Genomic DNA, 23869 nt, shown 5'->3' with positions numbered 1-23869 from the left:
TACTTATGTGATGAAGCGTACTCCTTTAGTTGATCGAAATTTTTTTGTTTAAAAATAAAGGTTTCGTTTTTTCTTTTACTTTGGTAATTGTAAGACATGAATCAATTTATTAAGGTATTCAATAGATGTAATATAGTGCATGCTATTTATCGGCCTAAAGACTAAAGAGTGACACACGGTTTAAAAAATTGCAATGGATCTTATCAAATTTCTCACCAATTATTTTGTTTGATTAAATCCTTAGGGGGTAGATGTGGTCTGGGTATGTGGTCTATATCGGCAGAGTCATATAATTGGCCAGTTATTCTTGTCCTCTTAGTTATATTTTGGTGCATCTAAGCTCCGGGGAAGCATAAAATTTGAGGCAAAAATAGTTTTTGCTCTAGGACATTTGAAAAGTTGTGTAGTATGCTTCCGGCCACACTAATGCACTGCCATATACAGAATGATATTTCATAATTTGTAAAGAATAACAAAGACTTTTGTGTAGAATGAAGAGGCGGTTCATAATACTGTTCAAATATTTTAGCGCACATTATCCCTCACAGAGTTAATGAGTCTTCAATAGTCCACAGCTGTGATATATCATTTGTGTGACTGCGGAGAAAATTATGGGACAAATCATGATGAAGTTATTTTTCTAGTAATATGAAATGACACTTGAACACAAAAACTGACTAATTTGTACTCTCAGACACCTGACATCGTCTCGCACTAGTTTTATTTTTTCACCCTTTTTACGAGGCTTATGCATGCATAGCTCGTGGTCACGAGGCTGCGCAATTCAGGCTCAGCATGCAGCTTATAACATGGTAGTGATATTTTTGTTCAGATCACAAAATGCTGCGCGAGGTAGGACACTTAACAAAAATCACAAATGTCACGGAAGAATATAAAGCCGCCGGTATAAATCTTCAATCGTAACCGGAATCATTTGGTCTGACGCGTCCAGTCAAATAATCATCTCATATTCTCATTCCATGATTTGTGAAATATTGTTTTCATTTCTCACGTGTGGTCGTCAAGTCGAAACTATAAACGTTATTGCCAAAGGCATAATTATATTGAGGTCCTTAAATGCTATAGTTAGGCAGAGAAGTTAGAATAAAACTCAATCTCTTATTAATTACTTAAGCTTCTTAAAAATAGTGATGCATGTCCAGTGTTATATAGTTTATAGAGCATGGAACATATGCAAAAATCTCGCATCGTTTCTAACTAAAACTCACCCGTCATTATTCCATTTGTTATATTCAAGTTGATTAGTTATCATTCCATATGTTATATTTGAGTCATGTCTGGTGTCACAAAAGGAAATCATATCAAGTGGAATTGCTTAATATAGACAGCGTATTTGCTAAAACCATGTAATATAAGAATTTTGAAATACTCCAGCAAGAATTGGGTAACCTCTGTCATTGTACAAAATTAGACTTTAAAAATGTTAGTTATTGCGAAGACTATAGATTCAAAAATGTGGAATTAATCAAGGCAAGTTCAACAAAATTCCAAAAATTCGAAATTTTGATTCCACGAAAATACGTCGAGCGCTTATACAAAACTCTGAAACTCGGCTACAGCCATCTCAATGAATGAGAAGATTCCTAACAGCTAAGTTGTATTATAACTGTTTGGTGAATAATAATCTATATGAAAAGACTGTATATCTGTACACCGCTCAGGCTATAGCTTATATATATACAAATACATAATGTAGTAATAGAGAGAGTTTATCAAGTTCTCAGTATTATATATGATCAGTATGTCTTCCTTACTGATCAGCCCTCGTAATTTGCTTGGGTGGAAATAGCATAGAATATTTAGAGGATCAAAAAAGTCATTTTCAGTGTGAAAATACTAGTGGAAATAGTGATTATAGCCACTCATTGCCCTCCTATGGAATAAGTCTCTACCACAATGTACCATGCAGCAGTATAAATAACTGCTATCGCGTCTTATCGATAGATAACAATCTTGTTTCTTATTTTCCTTCCCCCCTTCGCAGCAAACTGTCATTCGTATTGTAGTTAAAAATGTTTTAAAACAACATCATTGTTAGCCGTCTTTCAAGCAAACAAAATCACGGAAATTCGAAGATTAGCTTTGACACCGCGTCGCCGTCGGAGTAGCGAAACTCATATGTACGCTGGCTAAATCAAATAGGGTACAAGAACTAGGTAAAAAGGCTGACCACTTTAGATTCGATCAATAATAGGCGACGGGATTGTGTTTATTATCTGCTAGAGATTGATTACCCGGTAAGACCACCGACAGCCCGCGTAATCGTTTTTTCCTGTTTCAAAATATAAAATGCTAAATTTATGCAAATATGTCTCCTGATGAGTCACTTTCAAAGCTCATATTGAGACTCGTATGTTGTAACAAGGGTCACTTGATGAACTTGTTCTCAGCATTGTTCGTCTTTCCTGAGTGCTCGTGTAAGATATAAGTACAAGTCGTCGTCTGAGAAATTCAGGAACCATACTCTTTTGATAAAACACGAAGCAAATGTTGCTATATAACTAAATGGCCGGGATTAAGTGAACATCCGCAGATATCACATTGAGGTCATTGTATAAAATCATTCTGTGGCCAGTCATCGCGTTGCTGTTGGAGATTCAAAATGACTTGATCGCGATAAATCAAGTGAGGCCGGGCCATAGATTTCGAGTCATAAAAAGTCGTAAAGATTAGAACCCTAACTATAAGCAGGTAATGATTTATCATTTATTAGATTGTATTCAAAGATACGCCTTGGTATATATCGTATGTACACATTATCTAAACTATTGCCACGGCTTTGTAGCATGTGTTGTCATTTGATTATCGTTTTAAGTACACCACTTAAATTTATACGAAGATGCGAGTTCAGTGCCAGTTCATGAGCTTCTATAGTTCCTGCTAAGTTGAACAGACCGCGTAATGACAATGTGGTGATATACAAGTTTAAACAGTTTTATAAGTCAAGATGCCAAACATATACATCGCCAAAGCTAAGTACAAAGAAATTCTTTTTTGAAGCTGATTTGATCGCGGTCTTATATCACTGGTCTATAGGCACAGGGCTTGACAATTGAATACACTTGTTTATGAAAAAAACATATCCCTTAATATCCTCTCCTTGACTGTCAGATCTGATACTATATCTATATTCAATAATTCCTGCATGACCATTAAGGTGAAGTCAATTGAGGTCAAAACTCGTAAGCATTGCGAATCGGACAATACTTACCTTAAGTATAAGTATATATTTTCATTTAACCGAGTCAATTCGATAAATCATAAAAATGTATATTAATAATATTAATATATAAATGTCATAGTATACATATTGCTTTTTTGCTTTTCATACATTAGCACTGATTAAAAGTACAAACATCTTCGTACAGATATTTATGTGCTGGGTTACTCCGCTTATAAGTTATAAAATAGCACAGAGAATGATGGTAGCTATATATAAGGGTTTAGTTAAAAACATGCTGCACGTTAGAATATAAATTATAATTGAAATATTTGTTTTAATAAGTTACAAAACCTATCTGAAATTGTAAATGTTAGATATTTTCAGCAGTTTTACTGGGATAAAGCGAAAAGCTATTCTGACCGTCATATAGTCGGCCGTGACAATGCAATAGAATTAAAGCTTATATGCTATATTAAAATTGAAATTGCATGTCCACCCCATGCATCATTAAAATGACTTCGTTCATGCAAACAGAGATGAAAGATTTTTACGTTAATCTGTGACCCATGGCCATGCACTCAAGTAAAAAAAGAACTATATTGTGTAAGATGAGACTTTATGTGTCGTTATCATCTTGAAAGGGCAAGAGCAGTTAACTATACGAGAAAACTATCAGACTGTTTTATAGTACATAGTCATAGAGGTTGAGGTCATATCAAATAATTTTATGGACTTTATATACACTAGATTTACTATACCGATACATGCAGTCTTAATTTTAAATTGTTTTAGTGAGTGCTTTAAAAGGTTTAAAAGGTATTTAAAAAAGGTTTGGTTTAAACACCACAACTAGGCTATATTTAAAAATCCTAAGTCGTGAAGTATCGTAAGTTTTTATACGTCCGACTAATTTTAGCTAAAAGTATATTTAAAGTTTCTCAGATTAATTTACAAAGGTCATAAGTATGGGCTTTTAACAGCATTTTGTTTGTTTTATAACTCGAGGGTGGGCAGAAAGATCTTTCTTCACGTATATTATCTAATAAATCATTCACACATATGGAAACACACGTATGGCCGTGGCGCATGCAATCAAAACAAACTGATTCGGTAATGAAATATGTTTACACTTCGAAGTTACAGGTTTGTTCAGCTGGATGTTTCCAGTTATTTTTGCGTTTTCCAGTTCTATCTTCACGTTTACGTTAATGTGATTCTCTTAACAGATTTGGCTCAGTCCTTCACTAAGATTTGGTATGCTTGAAACTTAGACCTTTTAAAAATCTTAATGTAATATTTTCAGTATCATACAGGTATATATAGCTAGCTATCGTTTAGTTCTTTGTTGATATGCTATCATATAGAGCTTAGTTTTCGTGATACCTGCTGCGAAAATATCTTGGTGCTAAAAGATATTTTCTATTAGCATGATTCATCGCTCTAACAGCGGTATTCTGATAGAGCAACTAATGTCTTATAGCCTGCAGTTTCTATATACAGTCTTTAGTCTTATACCATGCATGCAAGATGACCGATGAAGGAATCAAACCTTGTATGCTAGCTGTTGTTGTAGATGCATTCTTTGAAGTCCTTTAAAACCCCCCTCACGAGAATTCTCACGCAAACGAGGCCGTTGCCTCGATAAAATGATTTACTCTTCACTCAGTTAGAGAACACGTTTTAACCGATTATATCCCCAACTTTACATAGTTTGTTCGTCTTAATTAATTCGCCCCGTGGTTTGATCTATTTTATCCCCAACTCTTTCAAAATAGTTTGTTGCATGCTCGAGTCGTTATTTTAGTGCATGGGAATTCCCTTTTACGCTGGCTTCTCTTTTTCTGAGACCGCGCAATTGTTCAATAATACCCCTCGGAGACCTTCTCTATACTTGAATTTAGTAAAGCACGATTTTTGAGGCCTTTTTGAGGGTCAAACTGAAAGCGAGTTGGGATAAATATATATCATATATATAGGTATATTCATTTAAAGTCTTTAAGACTAAGTCTAAGACATGCATATATTGCACTCTGGGGCCGGTTGTTCGAAAGGCGTTTAGCTTAAACGGTGGATAAGTTCCGAAATGGAAAACAAAATTATCTATTTATTGAACAGCTGAGCTAAACTATTTCGATGTGAATAGTTTAATTTTCAATGGAAGTGCATATTTAATCTATAAGATGCAGGTTCAATCATTCACAGATGTATGAGAGTATTTTTAAACTTTCGCTTATCCACCGGCACCGTTTAAGCTAAACGCCTTATATATCACGAGTATCAGTAATTGTATTGTTGCTAACATTTTGGTTTGGTGTCACTGCCTCAACCATTTCAGGCACTTATCATACGCTTGCATGATTTTGACAACTGAATATTTGACGGAAATTTTGTCAATTTGTAGCCAGTCCATTGCCATTGGTCTGTGTGATCTTTGTTGTTAAAGTACGTATTTAAAAATATTAACCAATTTAGTTGCAGTTGTTTTTGACTCCGTGTAGCGCTTGTTTTGTCTTTATGAATATTTAACCCAGGTATAATTTCGAGCAAGTGTCGAAATCATCCCACACAGTAAAAGTTAAACATGCACATGCATAAGAATAGTTCCAAAACTTTATTTTTGGTTAAGATGTGATACTGTATTAGTGTGATAAATATACTTAAAAAGGTGAGGTAATATTATAAATTTGTTTTTTTGTTGTAAGGATGATTCCTAAAGATTAATTAGTTAACAGCTGGATATAAAATCCATCATGTTTTACCGCAAAAGGAAATTGAGCGTGCATATATAAAAGTTTCATCATGCATGCATGCGGTAAAACTTTTGTCATACGCTCCTCTGCATGCGGAAATTTCCCTAAGTGGTAAGGATATCCGAGTAGTGAAGTTAGTGGGTTTATTCTAGAACAATTTTTAAGTATGTGGTTATTATGCCAAAAAGTTTGAAAAAATGTTTGGCTTTTCAAAAGACAAGGACACATGCCTGCTGAACTTGCCCTATAGGAGTTGATCAAAACTAGAGGCGCACGCATGCTTTTCCTGTGTGTCCAACAGAGTATTGTACCAAAACATTTGACAACGTTATTAATGATTGATAACGTTTGAAAGGTCCGCCGTATAAACATTCTGCCTACTGGTCAAAGGCCAAGGGCAAGCTATAACAGTGATGGCAGCCGACAATGTTGTGCGTGAGTAAAGAAAAAGTATTGAAATCCATTATACTACTTTAATTTGACTTCAAGGGTTAAGATTACTATTAGACGTCATGCAAGATTACTATGTCTAAGTGGTGATAAAATATTCAACATCCTAGTGTCAAAAATGTATATATATATATATATATATAAAATATAGCTAATAATAGTTTCTTAGTATGTATGGAGACATGTAGTAAGTTATGACACTGTTTTTCTTTACTGTTTTGTGATTTTTAAAACAGTTTATTGGACTAAGAGTAAGGGTAAAAGTAGCTATCATAAATATATAATATACGGCAGTGGCAGATACACATCTCTTCATCTCTTACCTTTGGTTTTGCTCTTGTCTTGAAAATGAAAGTTAGGAAAAGCCCTCTTTTTCAGTAGCTGAAAAGTTAGTGCATGCGGCAATGACAGTATTGACTTGTTCCAGTGATAGTGTTTTATCATACTGGAGCTTTACTACCGATATACTGGGCATATACTATCACTCTACATATTAAAAACTATATATTACTGCCGTCCCCTGTATCACTTTCTTATCAAAAACTGCGGTATACTTGGTTTATGACTTGTGTAACTATACAATTATGAAACTTGATTGGCATCTAAATAGCCAGAAGCCAGAACCTAATTTAATCATGCATGCATTGTATAGGCCATAAATATGAACGTTTTCTATTATCATTATTTTTTGTTCGACACTACATCTAGTTCGTTCTCAGTTCACGTACACACATAACATTCCCACGAATAAAGAACACAATTTAGGTTTATGATATAATTATCGCTATTACTTTCATTAAATATATATTATTATCAGAACTATTTATAGTAAAGTATACTATTTTAATACTTCTTGTGGAATCGTTGTTGTATATTAAACTGTGGGTGTGGGTGCTGTGTAGCATCGTTAAAAAAATGACGTTCGAAGACGAGGGGTAGTTGATAACATTTCTTAATCTCAATTTATTAAGTTGGTAAACTACATTTGACTCTCGAATGGTTTGTATTTTTATGTCTTATGATATCTATACTGTACATAAAATTTACGGTAGAAGTCCAGTTGGCACTGCAAACCGTTCTTAAGTCAATGCGACTCTCCGACCAATACAGTAATTAGCTAGCTATATTAGATTATAATATAGTCATAGACTAGTTTTCATTGACATTGAAGCTATGCATACGGCTACGTATAAAAGGTTAGCTTGACTAGAGTAGAGGGTAATTTATGGGGCTAATGTAATCGTGCAATAATCGCGATTCTACAGTTGTTTAGTATTTGTATCTTTTCAAACCAATCCATTTTTCAAGCAATATTATATATGATATAACTAGAAGTTTGGTTTGACGCAGCAGGGTCAACTTAATAAAAGAACGAGCACACTCATCTCCGTAGGGTTACTAGCGCGTGAGAAATATGAAGTCTTGTAGAAGCATAGTCTTTTGCGCAACATGATATTGAAATTAAAGTAGGTTTAGCTATTTAGCACAAGCCTCTAGTCTAGCAGTCTAGCTGACGAACCAGCAAACTTCTCTGTAGAACGTATTTCAACAAACATCGTTGGCTGAATTTTAATGTATCGTGTAAACTAAAGCATGTTTGCTTAGTTAAGTCTTTTTCAATCAATACAGCAAATTTCCGTCCAGTCTCGGTTTGTTTGTGTTTGTTTTACGACCTAAAGAAACCGCAAGGTTAAATCACCGAAGTCCTTGTTAATTTATGCAGAGAATATTGATCCGCTGACTTTAATTAATTTTGCAGTGCCCGTGTGGCGAAGCAAGTATTAATATTGCTGCAATTTGATATTTTTTCCGAAAATACGCCGTAATCTTTAACTTGTTGTTAATTCGGTCATCACTTGTGATCTAAAGTGTAATCGACTTATGTTGTTCATCTAAAATTAGTGACCGAGCTACCATGGCATATTTCATGGCATATAACGTGAACATTTTGACCTCATGGTGGATTCATAAACAACCACAACAAGGCACCACAGCGTGAAATGTTGTTCGTCAACATGTCATTTTCAAACATTATTAAAAGTCATTCTTTTCCATTTCAGAGGCTTTTCCAAGACATTTGTTGAAAGGATGGCTCTGAAAGATATTTACTTGTTATGGGGTTGTTTATTACTTGTCTTGGATGGCATTTATGGTGGCAATACTGACTATGGGTTTTACGAGAATAACTTTGGTGTGCGGGAAAGCCCGCTATCCTTGTTTGAAATCCAGGGCGCAAGACAAGTGAACACGTTTACCCGCGGTGGACTATACCGGGCGACGTTTAATGAATACTCTGTGATCGGTAGCTATGTAGTTTCACCTTTGAAAATGGGACTTTATATTGCCGACGATAACGCGGTCAATGCAGTACTCGAGTATGCGATAAGTGCACTTGGTCAGAAGACACGACGTATTGGCGTTAATTGCTCAGGAACGGATATATTTGATGTGGAAGGGAAACTTTATGGAAACTTTTTCATGATGAAGATAAAAACAAAGAGATTGGTAAGTGAGCAGAAATGTGAGTCATATTTGTTAAATGTCGAGGCCAAGATTAACAAAAGAACAGTGGATAAAACACAAGTGTTTATTCAAGCACGAATGTCCGCACATTTTGATCCTCGTTTTAACATGACACGGATTTCCGAAACCATACCCAGTAATTTCCCACTTTTCCAACCAATTGTGCAATTGAAAACCAAAGATGTACAGGATTTGGGGAAAGTATATTTTTCCTTAAAAAGGCAATCAAATTATTTCATGTTGAACCCAGTCAATGGCATGTTGTCCTTGAAAAGGCAATTGCCTAGCGGGCAAAACAGGTTTAACTTGGTGGCGGCGGTAACCAAGTGGGATTCGAAACCAAACCTGCAAAAGTTCACTGATAACACATGTAGTGTGAATATCAAAATAAGGAATGTGAATCAGTATGCACCTACAATAGATGTGAGGGTTTTAGAAGATCAGTCAGACCAAGGGAATAAGCAGGTGATTGCAGTAATAACTGTGAGCGATCATGACCAAGGTAGGAATGGCAGGATTGATGGGTTGAAAATAGCATCAGGTGATGAAAAGGGAAATTTTGGAGTGGAAAAGATTGACCCAAATGGTGCTGTTTTCAATTTGAACTTAGTGAAACCACTTGATTGTGACTATTGCCTCTTCAGAATCACTTTTGAGGCAACAGACAGAGGCAAACCACAATTAACTACAAGGAAGGTTCATTATTTCAGCCTGAGGGATCCATCATTAAAGAATGACAGTTTCATAGCAGATAAATATTTCGTAGAAATTTCAGAAATGATGCCGATTGATTATACTATCATTGATTTGAAGCCAAATAACTTAGGTGCAATGTCCAACATATCCTGTAGAATTGCTAAAGGGGATACTTTAATTGTTCCAGAAAACACTTGCAAAATAAAATTGGGGAGACCTTTAGATGCCACGGTTAGATCAAATTATGTACTTGACGTTTCTTATGAAATATTGGGTGCAAAAGCTATTTCTGGACGAACAATTGTTCATGTAAATGTGGTTGACTTTAATAACCATGGGCCTGTTTTTTTCTAAACAACCATATGTGGAAATATCAGAAGACTTGGCACTTCATGCTGAGGTTTACAAGGTCGTAGTAAATGATGGTGATGTTGGTGACAATGGAAAGCTAAGTTATTGGTTAATGAATGACTCCAGTCATTTTAAAATTAACCCAGATACTGGCATAATTTCTGTGAAACGAGTTTATGATCGAGATGCTGGGACACCAGAGTTTGCCTACCTTGTTGTTCGAGTTGCTGACAGTGGATTGCCATTGCGCCGAGAAGCAGAGGCAGTGGTTACAGTCAGAATAAAAGCTCGCAATGACAACAGTCCAGTGATTAAACAAGATGAGTGCATGATTAAGTTGTCATCTGACACACTTGTTGGTACAAAAGTAGTTCAGATTGAAGCTATTGACATTGATGTTGACTCTGCTACACAATTATCCTTTTCTTTGGTATCTGGCAACACTGATGGATTGTTTGCAATTGATTCAAGTTCTGGTTATGTGAGTCTTGCAAAACCACTTTCCACTTCTTACACCTCATTAAATCTGGCTGTTTCTGCTGATGATGGAATCCAGAAGTCCCAAAGTAATGCCATCCTGCGAATAAAAATTGAAAAGCAACGCACTTCAATAAAAGATGTTTCCTGTACAGTATCCAATATATATGTCCGGGCCTTAAAGTTGAAGCAAGCTGAGATCATCAGAAGCCCTGTCAAGCCCGTGGTCACAAATAAGATGCTAGTGAATGCTTATGCTCCAAGATTTTTAGACAAAGTGCAAACTGTCACTGTGTCTGAGAATGTAAAAGTCGGAACTGTACTTGCAACACTAAAAGCTGTTGATCAAGATAATGGCTATGAAGGACTATTAACATACTATATTGTGGATGATGAACAACAGAATAACTGTTTTTCTCTCAATGCCATAACTGGGAAAATGACGTTAGTCTCAGCTGTTGATTGGAAACACACTCCAAGGCATGAGTTGAACGTGTCAGCATGGGACTCTGGGGTTCCAAGAAAAGTGGGTTTTGTTAAACTGGTCATAGTAGCTGGGAATGTCAATAATAATCCACCACAATTTTCTCAAGATTTCTACAATACCTCTATTCCTGAGAATTTTCCTACTAGGACATCCATTGTGGAGCTAATTTCAGATGATGCTACAGCAAATGCAGGATTTACTTTCATTATTGTCAACGACTATAACAACCTCTTTTCTGTGTACTCTAGAAGTGGAAGATTGAATTTGGTACTCAATCAACCCTTGGACTTTGAAAAGAAAAACATTTATGAAATCCAGGTGTTGGCTTTAGGTCAGACATTTGGCAACCAGCCAGTGGCTCAAGCAGATGTAATTGTGAATGTAGAGGATGTGAATGATAATTATCCAGTTGTGTACAAGTCAAGTCAGCATATCGTCATAGTAAGAGACCTTCCAGTAGGAAGTCCTATTACTCAAGTTACAGCTGGTGATTCTGATTCTGGAACCAATGAATTATTGAGTTTTTCTATAATTGTAAGCCCAGGTTCTCAATATTTCTCAATTGACAGCAACACTGGTTGTATAAAATTGAGCAGTTCACTAACTGGGAACTTACAAGAAAGTTTTAATTTAACTATTGCTGTTGGTGATGGAGGTGAACCATCCTTGACCACAAATAGTTATGTTAATATCATTGTTATCCAAAGAACTGATGATCAGAATGTCAAAATATTAAGCGGTTATAGTGGAATTACCCAATATGCTGTGCGTGAAAATCTACCTGCTGGACAAAAAATTGCAGAACTTGTTGGCAGTGATATTTCCATTTCTCAAAGGAATGAAATTTTATTGTCTATAATAGATGGAACAGATGTAACAATGTTTAAGATTACAGGTGTATCTGGATGGCTCACAACCACCAGACCACTGGATCGTGAAGAAGTACCATTCTATTGGCTAACTATCAAAGTTATTAACAAGAAATCCAAACAATTTAAAAGAGTATTGCAAGTTCTCATTAAAGTAGAAGATGAAAATGATAATCAGCCTATATTTTATCCTCCTGTGTATGAAAGCAAAATCCCTGAGAATACAGAGGCAGGTCAACTTGTTGTTGCACTTACAGCAAATGATGCAGATTTTGGTGACAATGGAAAACTATCATATACAATAATTCAAGGAAATCACAAAGGACATTTTGAAATCAATGCAACAACTGGTATTATCACAACAACTGATACACCATTAGACTTTGAGAGTCAAAGAATGTTTAGGCTTTTAGTTTCAGTCAGTGATGCTGGCAAACAGCCAAAGACAAATCAAGTGTCTGTCACAATTTATGTTCAAGATGAGAATGACAATACTCCAGAATTCCAGCCTGGTCAATCTGTGAATTACCCCTTGTCTGGTCGTAATAGTCTTCCAATTAATACGTATCTTGGTCAAGTTCTTGCACATGACAAAGACAAGGGTGCAAATGGTGCTTTGATGTTTACAATATTTAGTGGAAATACCAATGGGAAATTTAGAATTGATCCTAGATCTGGAAAACTATATAATAATGTTCCTATTGGCTATTTAGAAGTATTTCAATTACAAATAGAGGCCAAGGACAGTGGCCAACAACCTTTATCGGCACTCTCAACAGTTAATGTACTGCTGAAACGAGAAATTGTTTATGGTAAAAACCCTCCTACTTACTCAACAAAAGTTGTGGAAAGGTCTTTGTCAGAAAGCACCCCAATTGGTCATAAAATTGACATACCATTAGCTATTGATAAAGATTTTGATACTCTGTCATACTTCATATACACGGGCAATGATGAGCAAAAGTTCAAGCTAAACAGTTTTGGAAACACGTTAGAAGTGATTGCAGAGCTTGAACCACCTTCCTACCAGCTAGTCATTGGTGCAAGTGATGGAATGTTTTCTGGAAATTTTACGCTCAACATTAAAATCATAGATATTAATAACCACTATCCAATACCTCAAATTACAGAGAAAATCGCAACAATTCCAGAAAATGCTGAAAATGAAACAAAGGTTACCCAGGTTTCTGGTAAGTTCAGATATTAAGAGTTAGTTTTTGCGTTCCATTGCTACGCTAATTATGAGATATGTCATTGTAAGAGTGATGCTAAGAATGTTAAAGTAAGATTATGAGAAGTCCCGCAACGAAATTTTAGACGCCCTTGAATTCGAGCGTAAACCTAATTCAGGATTTCTACACTCCCCAGTTATTTTCTCAGTTCCTTGTAAATTTTACGCATTAAGTGCGCGTTTTGCGCAATGTTTGATAAATAGAAATGATAAATGATAGTATAAACGTGTAGTAATATACAGCAGCTTCCTATTATGCCTTTGAGGAACCTTTATTAGGAACATGACTTTATTAATTAAGGAGATAAAATCTGATTTGCTAAATTTACACGAGATAATTGCTGTATTACACATCGAAATGGATGCCACGTTTATAGAAAACAAAAAGAGCATTATAGGCATGATGACGGAAATTCCCCACATGACATTATTTTAACACGTCTGTGCCTGTTTAGATAATTCCATTTGCAGCATCGTCTATCAAAAACACCCGTTTTTGAAGCTATGAAATTTTAGAATATGTTTTATTTCAATGATTTTTAATATATATAATCTCCTCTGGTGGTGAACGTGATTTACTTTATCAAGACAAGTGTATTCGTCTATTGCTTATCTTAAGTGCGGTGTGCTTTTAAGAGGTTGCCTAAGTGCGGTAAATAGACAACTTCCTTCCTAAGTATTAAAACGTTTGCGGTTTTAATAATCGTATTAACTTTGACATCAGGGTTAGCTAAAACTGATAAATTACCCACGCATTATCCCCGTTCCAAAGAAATTTGGAATTTTTGGCAAATTGCGAAAATTGTATGGAGGATTAAGTTACAAAACCTGTCTTTGTCTTGCTGTCCATCGTTCAGATACACAGTAATTACAATACTATCTTATAACCTATCTTATAACTATTTTTTAACCTATAATACTATCTTATAACTATTTCGATCGTTGATTGAATAGATGCTCATTTTATAAGCAGCCCTTCTCAATTTTAAACTAAGCAAAACATTTCCTGAGCCAGCCAGACCTGAGCTTATATTATGCAATGACTCAAATGAGTCGATATCTGATGTTTCTATTATTCGGAAACAAATAATAAAGTGAAGTAAACATCGCCCGTTTTTGAAATTGCGCAATGATCTGCAAATAAAAATTATTGTTGGTTAATAGTTAAATTAACTTCGTTCAACTATAATAACTATGCTTCGTTTAAATCCTTTGAACTAAAAAAATTTATATCCCGGTAAAAATAGATTTAAGTAACGTTCTCTGTTTTTTTACATACATGTGCAATTATGACTATTTTCTTGTTTAGTTTCTGAATCTAGTATTCTCTATTTTTTTCGAAACTCCTCTGATTAAAATATATCCATTTTTCCATAGCTTCTGACCTTGACTTTGGCGACAACGCCAGATTGAGGTATTCATTCAAGTCGGCAATAAACCCCAAGTCTCTCGATCTGTTCTCGATTAACGAAGACTCAGGTGAGGTTTTCCTCACTGGTAAGTTGGATCACGAGGATATTGAAAGACATGTACTAATAGTAGATATCAGAGACCGATCATCTAAGCCCAAAGAAAGTGTGATGTACGTTGTTGTTAATGTGGGTGATGTGAACGAGTGGAAACCAGCTTTTGTGAAACCATCTTACGAGGTCTACATTCAGGAGAATTTACCACGTGGTAGTGACGTCGTTAAGGTGATTGCTAAGGATACCGACCAAGGTGTGAATGGAATGCTGAAATATTCAATAACGTCTGGAAATCATGATTATGCTTTCTTCATCAGGCCACAAAGTGGTGTAATTCAAACAAATAAAGTACTTTCAGCGTCAGATCTTTCAGAGTATTTATTGACTGTCGAAGCAAGAGACGATGGTTCACACGGACTTACCACAACCGTCAACGTTACGGTTAGTGAGAATTGCTTAATTTTTCTTTTTCGTCAATATGGTGTTATAGGATGAATCCAAATAAGCAAGATTTTCTCACTGGATTTTGTACATGAAGATTTTGAAAAGTTTCATGATCGTATGATCCTAACTGAATTAAATTACTTTAATAATACGATGTTATTATGTTTTTTTACTTAGATACATCTGCAACGACATGGTTATAAATCTGGTTTTACCAAGTCATCATATTTCGCGTCTATTTACGAGAATGAACCGGCAAATACCTACGTAACCTCCGTGAACTTCAATGGATTTATGACACTGTATACACTCGTTGAGGACATTGGATGTGCCGACAGTTTTCAAATTAATCCATTTACTGGTGTGATAACAACGAAGGTAATTTATGTTATATACAGCTATTCACTGTATATGAGCTATTCTGCAATCTGATTGGTCGAGCTACCCACCGTATATCAGCTCATATACGGTGGGTAGTAAAACCAAAGAAATGGCTGATCGGTTTGCTGAGGTAAATAAAGAAGAAATTGAAAGAATTCTGGAATACTTTTGTCGCCTAACAAATGGTATTTGACTGTATTATAAAACAATTGTACCATTCGCTCTCGTCGTACTCATACTCCTGATAGCCTATCAGCTCATATACGACTCGAGCTCGTGGTATAATTGTTAAATATATATACATGTATATTTCATTCACCGTCAGGCCCCGGTCTGGATATAGAAATTAAATTATATCGTTTTAAAAAGTTGTAAATGCAACGGTAAGACTACAACGATTAAGTGCGGTAATTTTCTTCATAGGAAATTCTTGATGCTGAGAAAATTTTATCATGTTCGCTACGCGTGAGGGCTCAGGATGGAAGCGGGTATTCACAAGAAATCACACTTCATATAAAGATAAATAACAGGAACGACAACAGTCCAGTGGTTGAACACAAGCCTCTTGTTGGATATATCGAGGAAAACTCTGCTGAAGATTCGACAGTGTTAACTGTTGACGGTCGTCCTTTGGTTATCTCAGCTCATGATAGCGACGTAGGGAATTCTGGTTTTAAATATGAAATGATCAACCCTGCACGTCATTTCAAGATAGGTGAAAATACTGGGGAAATTCGTACCACCAAGGTATCACCAATGGCATTACCTCTTGCTTTTGTTAAAACATCAATCCTGTGTGCATGAAGGTGTAATTTTGTGCAAACTCAACGTCTCTTTTCTATTTTAGGTAACACTAGATTATGAAACTCGACGGTCATACAAACTCATGGTGAAAGTGAGCGATCAAGGCTCGCCCTCATTATGCACCACCACGACTGTTATTATTCACGCAAACAATCTCAATGATAACAAACCAAAATTCTCCAGTAATACCTTTGAAAGCCGTGTGTATCTCCCAGTGTACCAAGATGTCCATATTACCACTTTAACTGCTTCAGATCGTGATCGTCTTGGCACCCTAGCTTTTTCTATTACCCGACAAGATACTCCGTCTCTACTTGATGTCGATATCTCCAGTGGCAGGGTGTTTATCAAGGACCCTTCCAAGGCCAAGAAAGGTTGGTACAACGCCGTGGTACAAGTTAGTGACGGAACATTGATCGATCACGCTAAACTTCGTGTCGTGTTCAAACCAATGATAAAAACAAGCTTTCGGTTCTCTGAACCATTCGCTCAAACTCACGCCCGAGAAAATACTTCTGAAGTACAGACTGTGTATACTCCATTTGTTCGTGGTTATAACGTCTGGGAAAAGCTTCGGTTTAGCCTTAGCATCTTTGAAGATTTGTTCTCAATTCACGAGAGTACAGGCAAAATTAAAACAAAACCTGGAGTTGTACTAGACCGAGAACAGAGAGGCTCGTATCGTCTCATTGTAATGGTCCAGGATGATCGCATTCCACCGAGAATAGCCCGTTGCTTAGTTACAGTCATCGTGGACGATGTAAATGATTGCATACCAACGTTCCCTCCGCCACCACTTTTCTTCGTCGTTTCAAAGAGCGCTAAAGCTGGCTCAACTGTGGCAAATATAGCTGCGTCTGATTGTGATATTGGAAAAAATAAAGAAATCAGGTAAGTGATGTGTATGAGATCGATTGTATCGCTCGCTCAGCAGAGACAAACCGTCGATGCTTCAGGAAGGTCTATTGTGATTGCACAAACCATATAGACTACTATTCACACTTGTATTATTCATGGAAACACCTAACTGGACTGGCAGAACTTGGTGTATAATTCCTTCCAATAGGCTTTGGGGTTATATATATAGCGAGTAGGTTAAAAGCGGATCCCAACTTAAATCACTGATTAAAATGCGTAATGAAACTGTGCATGCTATCGTCTTTAATTTCCGAGCAGTATAATGAAAAAAATGATTATCCACATTTTTTAGTTACAAAATAAAGAAAGACGACAGTGCTATGTTTGGTATTGATGCTAGCTCTGGTGCACTGAGTGTACTTGATAAGTTAGCTGGTCTGCCAACTCCTGCAGAGTTTACACTGACTGTTGAAGCAAAAGATTCAGGAGAGAATCCCTTGAAGTCCGAAGCCGAAATATCTGTGAGGATTGAATCTGGAGATGCTTGTATATTTGAGAAACCTTCCTATACTGTGGAACTGGCCGAAAATACCGCCGTTGATAAAGTATTCAAACAACTCCATGCTAGATGTCCGAAGGGAAAACCTGTATTCAGCATTGTAAAAGGAGATAACTATAGTCAATTTGAGTGTGATGTTGATTCTGGTGAGCCGTTTTCTTATATTTCAACGGCCTTGTGACATACGATTACTCAAAGTAGAATTTGTCTATTGCCATTGGTTCCTAGTTAATTGCATATTACATTTTGATATTGTAGCTAACATCAAGGATTCTTCTAAGCAATGCTTGATATTACGGCAATATAAGATAATTCAGATAATTTACACATGTATTTTTACTGTAGGTGAGTTATCCTTGATATGTGAATTGGATTTTGAAGCCATCCCCAGTTACATCCTATCCGTTCGAGCTCAGGATTCGAAGACCGGAGCCTTTAGCCTCGCTACCATCATTGTCCTTGTTCAAGACATTAATGATAACCCTCCAGTGTTTGATGCATCTCCATACTTCGTTAAAATCAAGGAAAACGCCCCTGTTGGAATGAGTTTATTGCGTGTTGATGCCATTGATAAAGATTCTGGGGAGAATAGCAGACTATATTTCGAGATCGTGAATGATAACTCAGTTGTACCGGGAACATTTGCCGTCAGTCATATTACGGGAATTTTAAGAATAGAGAAAAAATTGGATTATGAAACACAGAAACGTTATGATATTGTTATACGAGTCAAAGATCATGGCGTGCCTTCCTTGTCTGCTGAAACTTCAGTAACGGTTTGTAGTAGTTTTTTATGATTTCTCTTCTGCCACAATCCGAAAATAAACATCTTTAAAAATTTTTAGGATATCGATTAAAACAAGACGCCAAACACATTAGGTTGTAATATTTTAAGATGAGGATTATATAATAGAATAGAAATATTACAATCTAATTTATTTGGCGTCTTCAGTCGGCAGGTGCTTCATTCGAAGACGTTCTGATGTTTGAATAAAGAGGGAATGCGACGAGAACTCTATATTTAGTGTATAAGTACATGGATACGAGCATTCATGCTTTGCAATAAAGTGCCTAGCCTGCGTGTAGTCTCTACTGGAACATTTACATTTCTAAAGTGCCTGGTACGAGGACTAGTAGTGTCAAACAGTAATTACTCAAACCTCGTGGTGCCTTGTATTCGCTCGATATTTCTCACACGATTATTTATCATGACCTGATGTTAAATCATTTCTATTAGGTACTGGTGAAGGACGTGAACGACCATGCTCCAGTATTTCAGAAATCCATTTACCGTGCAACAGTTGTAGAGAATGGTGGACCGAGGCATTTTATCACCCAGGTTCTTGCTAAAGATGCTGATGAAAGTGATTTCTCGAAATTAAGATACGCTATCGTTCCTGGTTTTGGTGCAAAATATTTTGTAATCGATGAAAAGTCAGGCGTTGTTTCTCTCTCTGAAGTTCCCGGTATTACACTTGGCAAGGTTTACAATTTAAAAGTCTCGGTGTTTGATGGCAACCATACGTCTTATACACAAGTTGATGTCGTTGTTGGACAATCTAATAACCACCCACCAAAATTCCAGAAAGATGTTTACCACGCGCAGGTTACAGAGAACTACCCGGCTGATAGCTATGTTGCCATGGTCACTGCAACCGATCAAGATTCTGGCAGGTTTGGTGAGCTCGTCTATGCAATTGACAGTCCACGAGCGGCGAAAGACTTCAAAATTGATTCAAGTACTGGTATCATAACGACTATCAGATCTCTGGATCGCGAGGAGATGAGCTCAATCACTATTCCAGTCCGTGCAAGTGATGAGGGAGGAGAAACGACCATTTGCAATGTCAAGGTACAGTTCGACTCTTCTTTTCTCGTTCATGCTAATTCATATGAAACATTGTGCTTGAATTATTTTTTCTATGGACCTTGCGTACAAAGCATGTTCCTGATTACTCAACTGGAGTCAATGGCCAATCAGAAACATGCTTTGCCTGGAAACTACATCATAACGTAGGTTTTCCAGTTGATCTTCCGTAACTGCTTCTAGTTGATGGGATAGTTGCCTTATACATTCTGTTCAGGTGTAAATGGCTTAACATATCTTTATTTTTATAGGTTAAAATTCTGGACGAGAATGACAACCGGCCTCGATTCCAAATGCCGTCTTACACAGCCGTTGTTTCTGCAAGTAATACTTCCGTAGGCGAGAGTGTTGTCAGAGTGACTGCTGTTGATCCTGATAGTGGAGACAATGGCGCACTGACATATACTCTCGTAGGTCAGAGATCGCCGTATGTGTTTGGTGTTGATTCATCTTCAGGTGTTATCACATTTCTTAGAAAGCCATTGGAAAATGTCTATGATTTCTACGTTCGTGCAAATGATAATGGATATTTGAAATTGAAAAGCTATACTCCTGTGCGTGTCTATATTCAAAACCTGTTATTCAAGTTTAAAGCCCCTTATTATTCGTTCACATTTTCTGAGACTGTCCTAGGACCTGTCCCAGCTAGACTCACGCTTATTGATGACCAAGATACTGCCGTGTCTTCGGGAGTTGACTACTCAATTGATATTGGCAATAACGAGAGAACGAATATGCTTGGAACATTTGGTATTGACTCGGCTGGACAGTTACAGGTGTTACGAGGTTTGGACTTTGAAAGTGTGCAAAGCTACGACCTCACTATTAAAGCAAACAGATCGACGTTTTCTGCATATGCATTGGTTCATATAGATATCCTTGACGCAAATGACAATAAGCCAGAATTTGAATCTGATCTCTATATCGTGAATGTCCCGGAGAATGCCGCCATCGGACGTAACATAGTTCAAGTACGAGCACACGACAAGGACAGCAAAGAGAACGCTGTTGTCTCGTATCATTTGTCATCTGAATCGAAGCATTTTGCCGAAACTTTCATTGTTCATTCCAAAACTGGTTGGCTCAGTGTCAATGGTGGTTTAGATCGAGAAACTGTTTCTTTATACGTTATCAAAATTGACGCGAGGGATCATGGAAGAGGCATTTCGTTGAACAGTTCCACCAGTGTTAAGATAAGTGTTGACGACGTCAACGACTCCCCGCCAGTTTTCTCTCAGAGAGTATATACAGTGTCAGTAAGAGAAGATCTACCTGTCTACTCTGAAGTTCTTACCTTGAATACAACGGATAAGGATACCAATGCAAATGTGATTTATTATATAGTACAAGGAGATCTCCATAATAAATTCGACATTAATCAAGCCTCGAAAAAGATTTACCTGAGTGATAAACTCGATCGTGAGATGTTTCCAAGATACTTGTTGAATATCACAGCATTTGATGGCGCGTTCACTGCATCAGCGCTTGTTCACATAGAAATAACGGACGTAAATGATAACGAACCAGTCTGCCAACAGTCAAGTTTACGTTTGGGTGTATATGAAGATCTCAGTGTTGGTTCCTCCATTGTTACCATCAATGCTACCGATATCGATGCTGATAACAACAGTAAAATCGTTTTCCAGACATACAGTGATATGTTTACTGTAAATAGAGACAAAGGTACAACCGACTTCCTTCATTGACTAGTATTTACTCACCAGTATTTACACCACCGCACAAATTTCTGTTTCGCTGTTAAAATTGCCGTAATTCCCGTGCTTGCGATATATCAACGTATGTGTGATTTTTTTCTTTCTCCAGGTATTGTTAAGCTAAAACATGGCTTGGACCGCGAGAAGAAATCCAGCTACAACCTCCTGATTTCTGCTTCAGACGGAGACAGCTCTTGTTATACCAATCTTACGATAGATATTTTAGATGTGAACGATAGTCCACCACAGTTCACGAAAACGCGTTACATAAAATTGATCGCCGTTGATGCCAAAGAAAATGCTTTCTTAGTTCGAGTTGAGGCGACAGACAAAGACCTTGGAGTGAACCGCAAAGTAACTTATGCGTTTATGAATTCATCCACCGCTGATCTTTTTACGCTTGAAAAGGAAACTGGAGTTATATTATTAAAGAGCAGGCTGCTGCAGCGAGATGAGGAGAATTTTGTTTTCAACGTCATAGCAACTGACAGTGGCGTACCATCACTATCGTCCATCGCAACTGTTGAGATCACCGTATCCACGATAGAAAATTGCCCGTTTGTTGAAAACGTATACAGAACTGATTTATCAGAACATATTAAACCACCGTATGAGATCAATACGGTATCGGTTTCTTGTAGTGGAAAAGATTTCAATATTATCTATAAAATAGCAGATGAACTTGACGAAATTCAAAAGTTGTTTAAGATTGATGAGAATACAGGAAAAATCACATTAATTTCAGCACTTGATTATGAAACTTCACGCGCACACATATTTACTGTTGAAGCTCGCATGGTTAAACCATCTGGTAAATCTATTCTCATCAGCTCAGCCTCGGTCAAAATCAAAGTGTTGGATTATAACGACAATAAGCCCGTCTTCAGTAGACGATTATATGAAGTATCCGTAAACGAGGGAAGTGATAATGGTACAATAGTGATTCCTCTGTCTGCCACTGATAACGATACCTCCAGTCATATTCATTTTGTCATCATAAAGTCGACGCCAAGTGACAATCCATTCGTAGTTGAAGCTTTGAACGGAATCGTTAGGGTACAGGGTGAACTGGACTATGAAAAAGTAGACAAGTATGAAATTGTTGTACGTGTCCAAGATGACGGAAATCCTCCATTATTTTCCGACGTCAAGTTAATTATCAACATCAAAGACCTGAATGATAATCCCCCGATAGTTAGACAAAAGGTTAACATGTTACTTCGTTCTGACACTCGAATTGGATCTGTAGTGTTGCAACTCAAACCTACAGACAAAGACGGGCCAACAAATTCCAAACCATTCAAATTCAGCGTCATAACCGGTGGGAACCAAGCCTTCAGATTAAATTCGTCCTCTGGGGCATTGCTTTTACGTAAACCACTCAAAAATCACAATTTAACATACAACATGATTATACAAACAGTTGACAATGGCTCTCCCGTTTTATCTGCGAGAACAAGTGTTGGAATAGTGGTTGTTAAACCGACCACGAACCCACCTGATGTCCAACCAATCACTGTCTATGTTAATATGCTTGTTGATGAATTCACCGGCGGAATAATTGGACAGGTCATCGTGAACAATCAAGCCAAAGATACCATTTTGCAATTTACTTTACTGAAAGGTAACTCGGCATTCTCGATTGGATCACAAGACGGGACCATCAGAATGCTGCGAACACTGAAGTCTGGTTCATATCCTCTGCAAGTCCTAGTCGCAGACGGAACTTACAAAGTGAATACCAAGGTGACTGTACGTGTAAAGACGATTACACCAGGGGTTGTTAATAACAGCGTGACCGTAAGAGTAACTGGAAAAACGCTTGGTAGTTTTGTATCCACATCGCTTTCCGCTATGATAGAAACATTGGCTAACATTGAATCGTGCTCTGTCGATGATATATATTTATGGAGCATTCAAACAGCACCGAAAAACATGCTTGATATCGTGTTTGCAGTGAAGAAAAAGGGGCAAGAGGTAAGGCCGAGGAGTATTCTTGGAATCTCGAGGAATCTCTAACAAATATCTATAGGTCGAATTGATTAAATTGGGAGCTCTTATCGAATAGACATTCGAGAAAGTTTAGGCAGCGATGGTGTTAATACAGTGATAGAAATAGAAGTATGGTTATTTGGAGTTTCTATAATAGTGCTTAGTGTAAAATTGCATATATATTTATATACTGAAAACACCGCGTCTAAACCTACTATAGGATTTTAGAACATGCGCGCTAGCTAGCACTGCGCGGACTGACCGAACGCACATGTAGGACCGGTAGTTCTCAACCTTGTCATTCTCATTTCTTTTTCTTAGGATTTTTTCAGCCCAAACAACCTGCGAGAGACGCTAGAAGATCGACTCACGTCATTTCAGAAGTTGTCCAAAGTTGTAGTGTCTTCTGTTGGTCTATTTCCTTGTGACAAACGTAAACGTTCATGCCCTGCTGGAAAAGAATGTCGAAATGTTATTAACGTGATAAACGAGTGGAGCAGTTTAACTGGTAATAAGGCGATATTTTTGTCCTACAAGAATGAGCAGACGAGCAAGTGTGTTTGTCCTGAGGGAATTTCAGGTAAGTCGCGTCTAAAATTGTGTAGAAGAAATTTATTTAATGTAAAAAAGCTAACATGCAATTAGTAAACTGGTGTTGTGTATGTAGCAAACTGACAAAAGGTTAGGGATTCGTATTGGCCCAAAAACTCATGTGCCTATATATGAAATTGAAACAACAAAATAAAGTTATGCTTATCTATGATT

General features: G+C 37.0%; 1 protein-coding gene across 1 annotated transcript in view; it reads left to right on the top strand.

Moving 5' to 3' along the window:
- LOC114526435 (protocadherin Fat 1-like) overlaps positions 1 to 23869 on the top strand; it is a 31654-nt gene that overhangs the window by 4981 nt on the left and 2804 nt on the right. The window contains 12 exon segments of the mRNA XM_028548039.1: positions 8445 to 9950; positions 9952 to 12977; positions 14396 to 14925; positions 15106 to 15306; positions 15733 to 16056; positions 16157 to 17004; positions 17324 to 17676; positions 17876 to 18306; positions 18768 to 19382; positions 19649 to 21080; positions 21222 to 23089; positions 23426 to 23684. Of these exon segments, the coding sequence (XP_028403840.1) occupies positions 8445 to 9950; positions 9952 to 12977; positions 14396 to 14925; positions 15106 to 15306; positions 15733 to 16056; positions 16157 to 17004; positions 17324 to 17676; positions 17876 to 18306; positions 18768 to 19382; positions 19649 to 21080; positions 21222 to 23089; positions 23426 to 23684 (11393 nt within the window).

The sequence above is a fragment of the Dendronephthya gigantea genome, unplaced genomic scaffold (assembly GCF_004324835.1).
Source record: "Dendronephthya gigantea isolate DGI-Jeju-01 unplaced genomic scaffold, DenGig_1.0 000001F, whole genome shotgun sequence".
NCBI classification, from domain to species: Eukaryota; Metazoa; Cnidaria; class Anthozoa; order Malacalcyonacea; family Nephtheidae; genus Dendronephthya; species Dendronephthya gigantea.
Note: the sequence above shows the minus strand (reverse complement) of the source record. Positions and strands in the feature narration are given on the sequence as shown.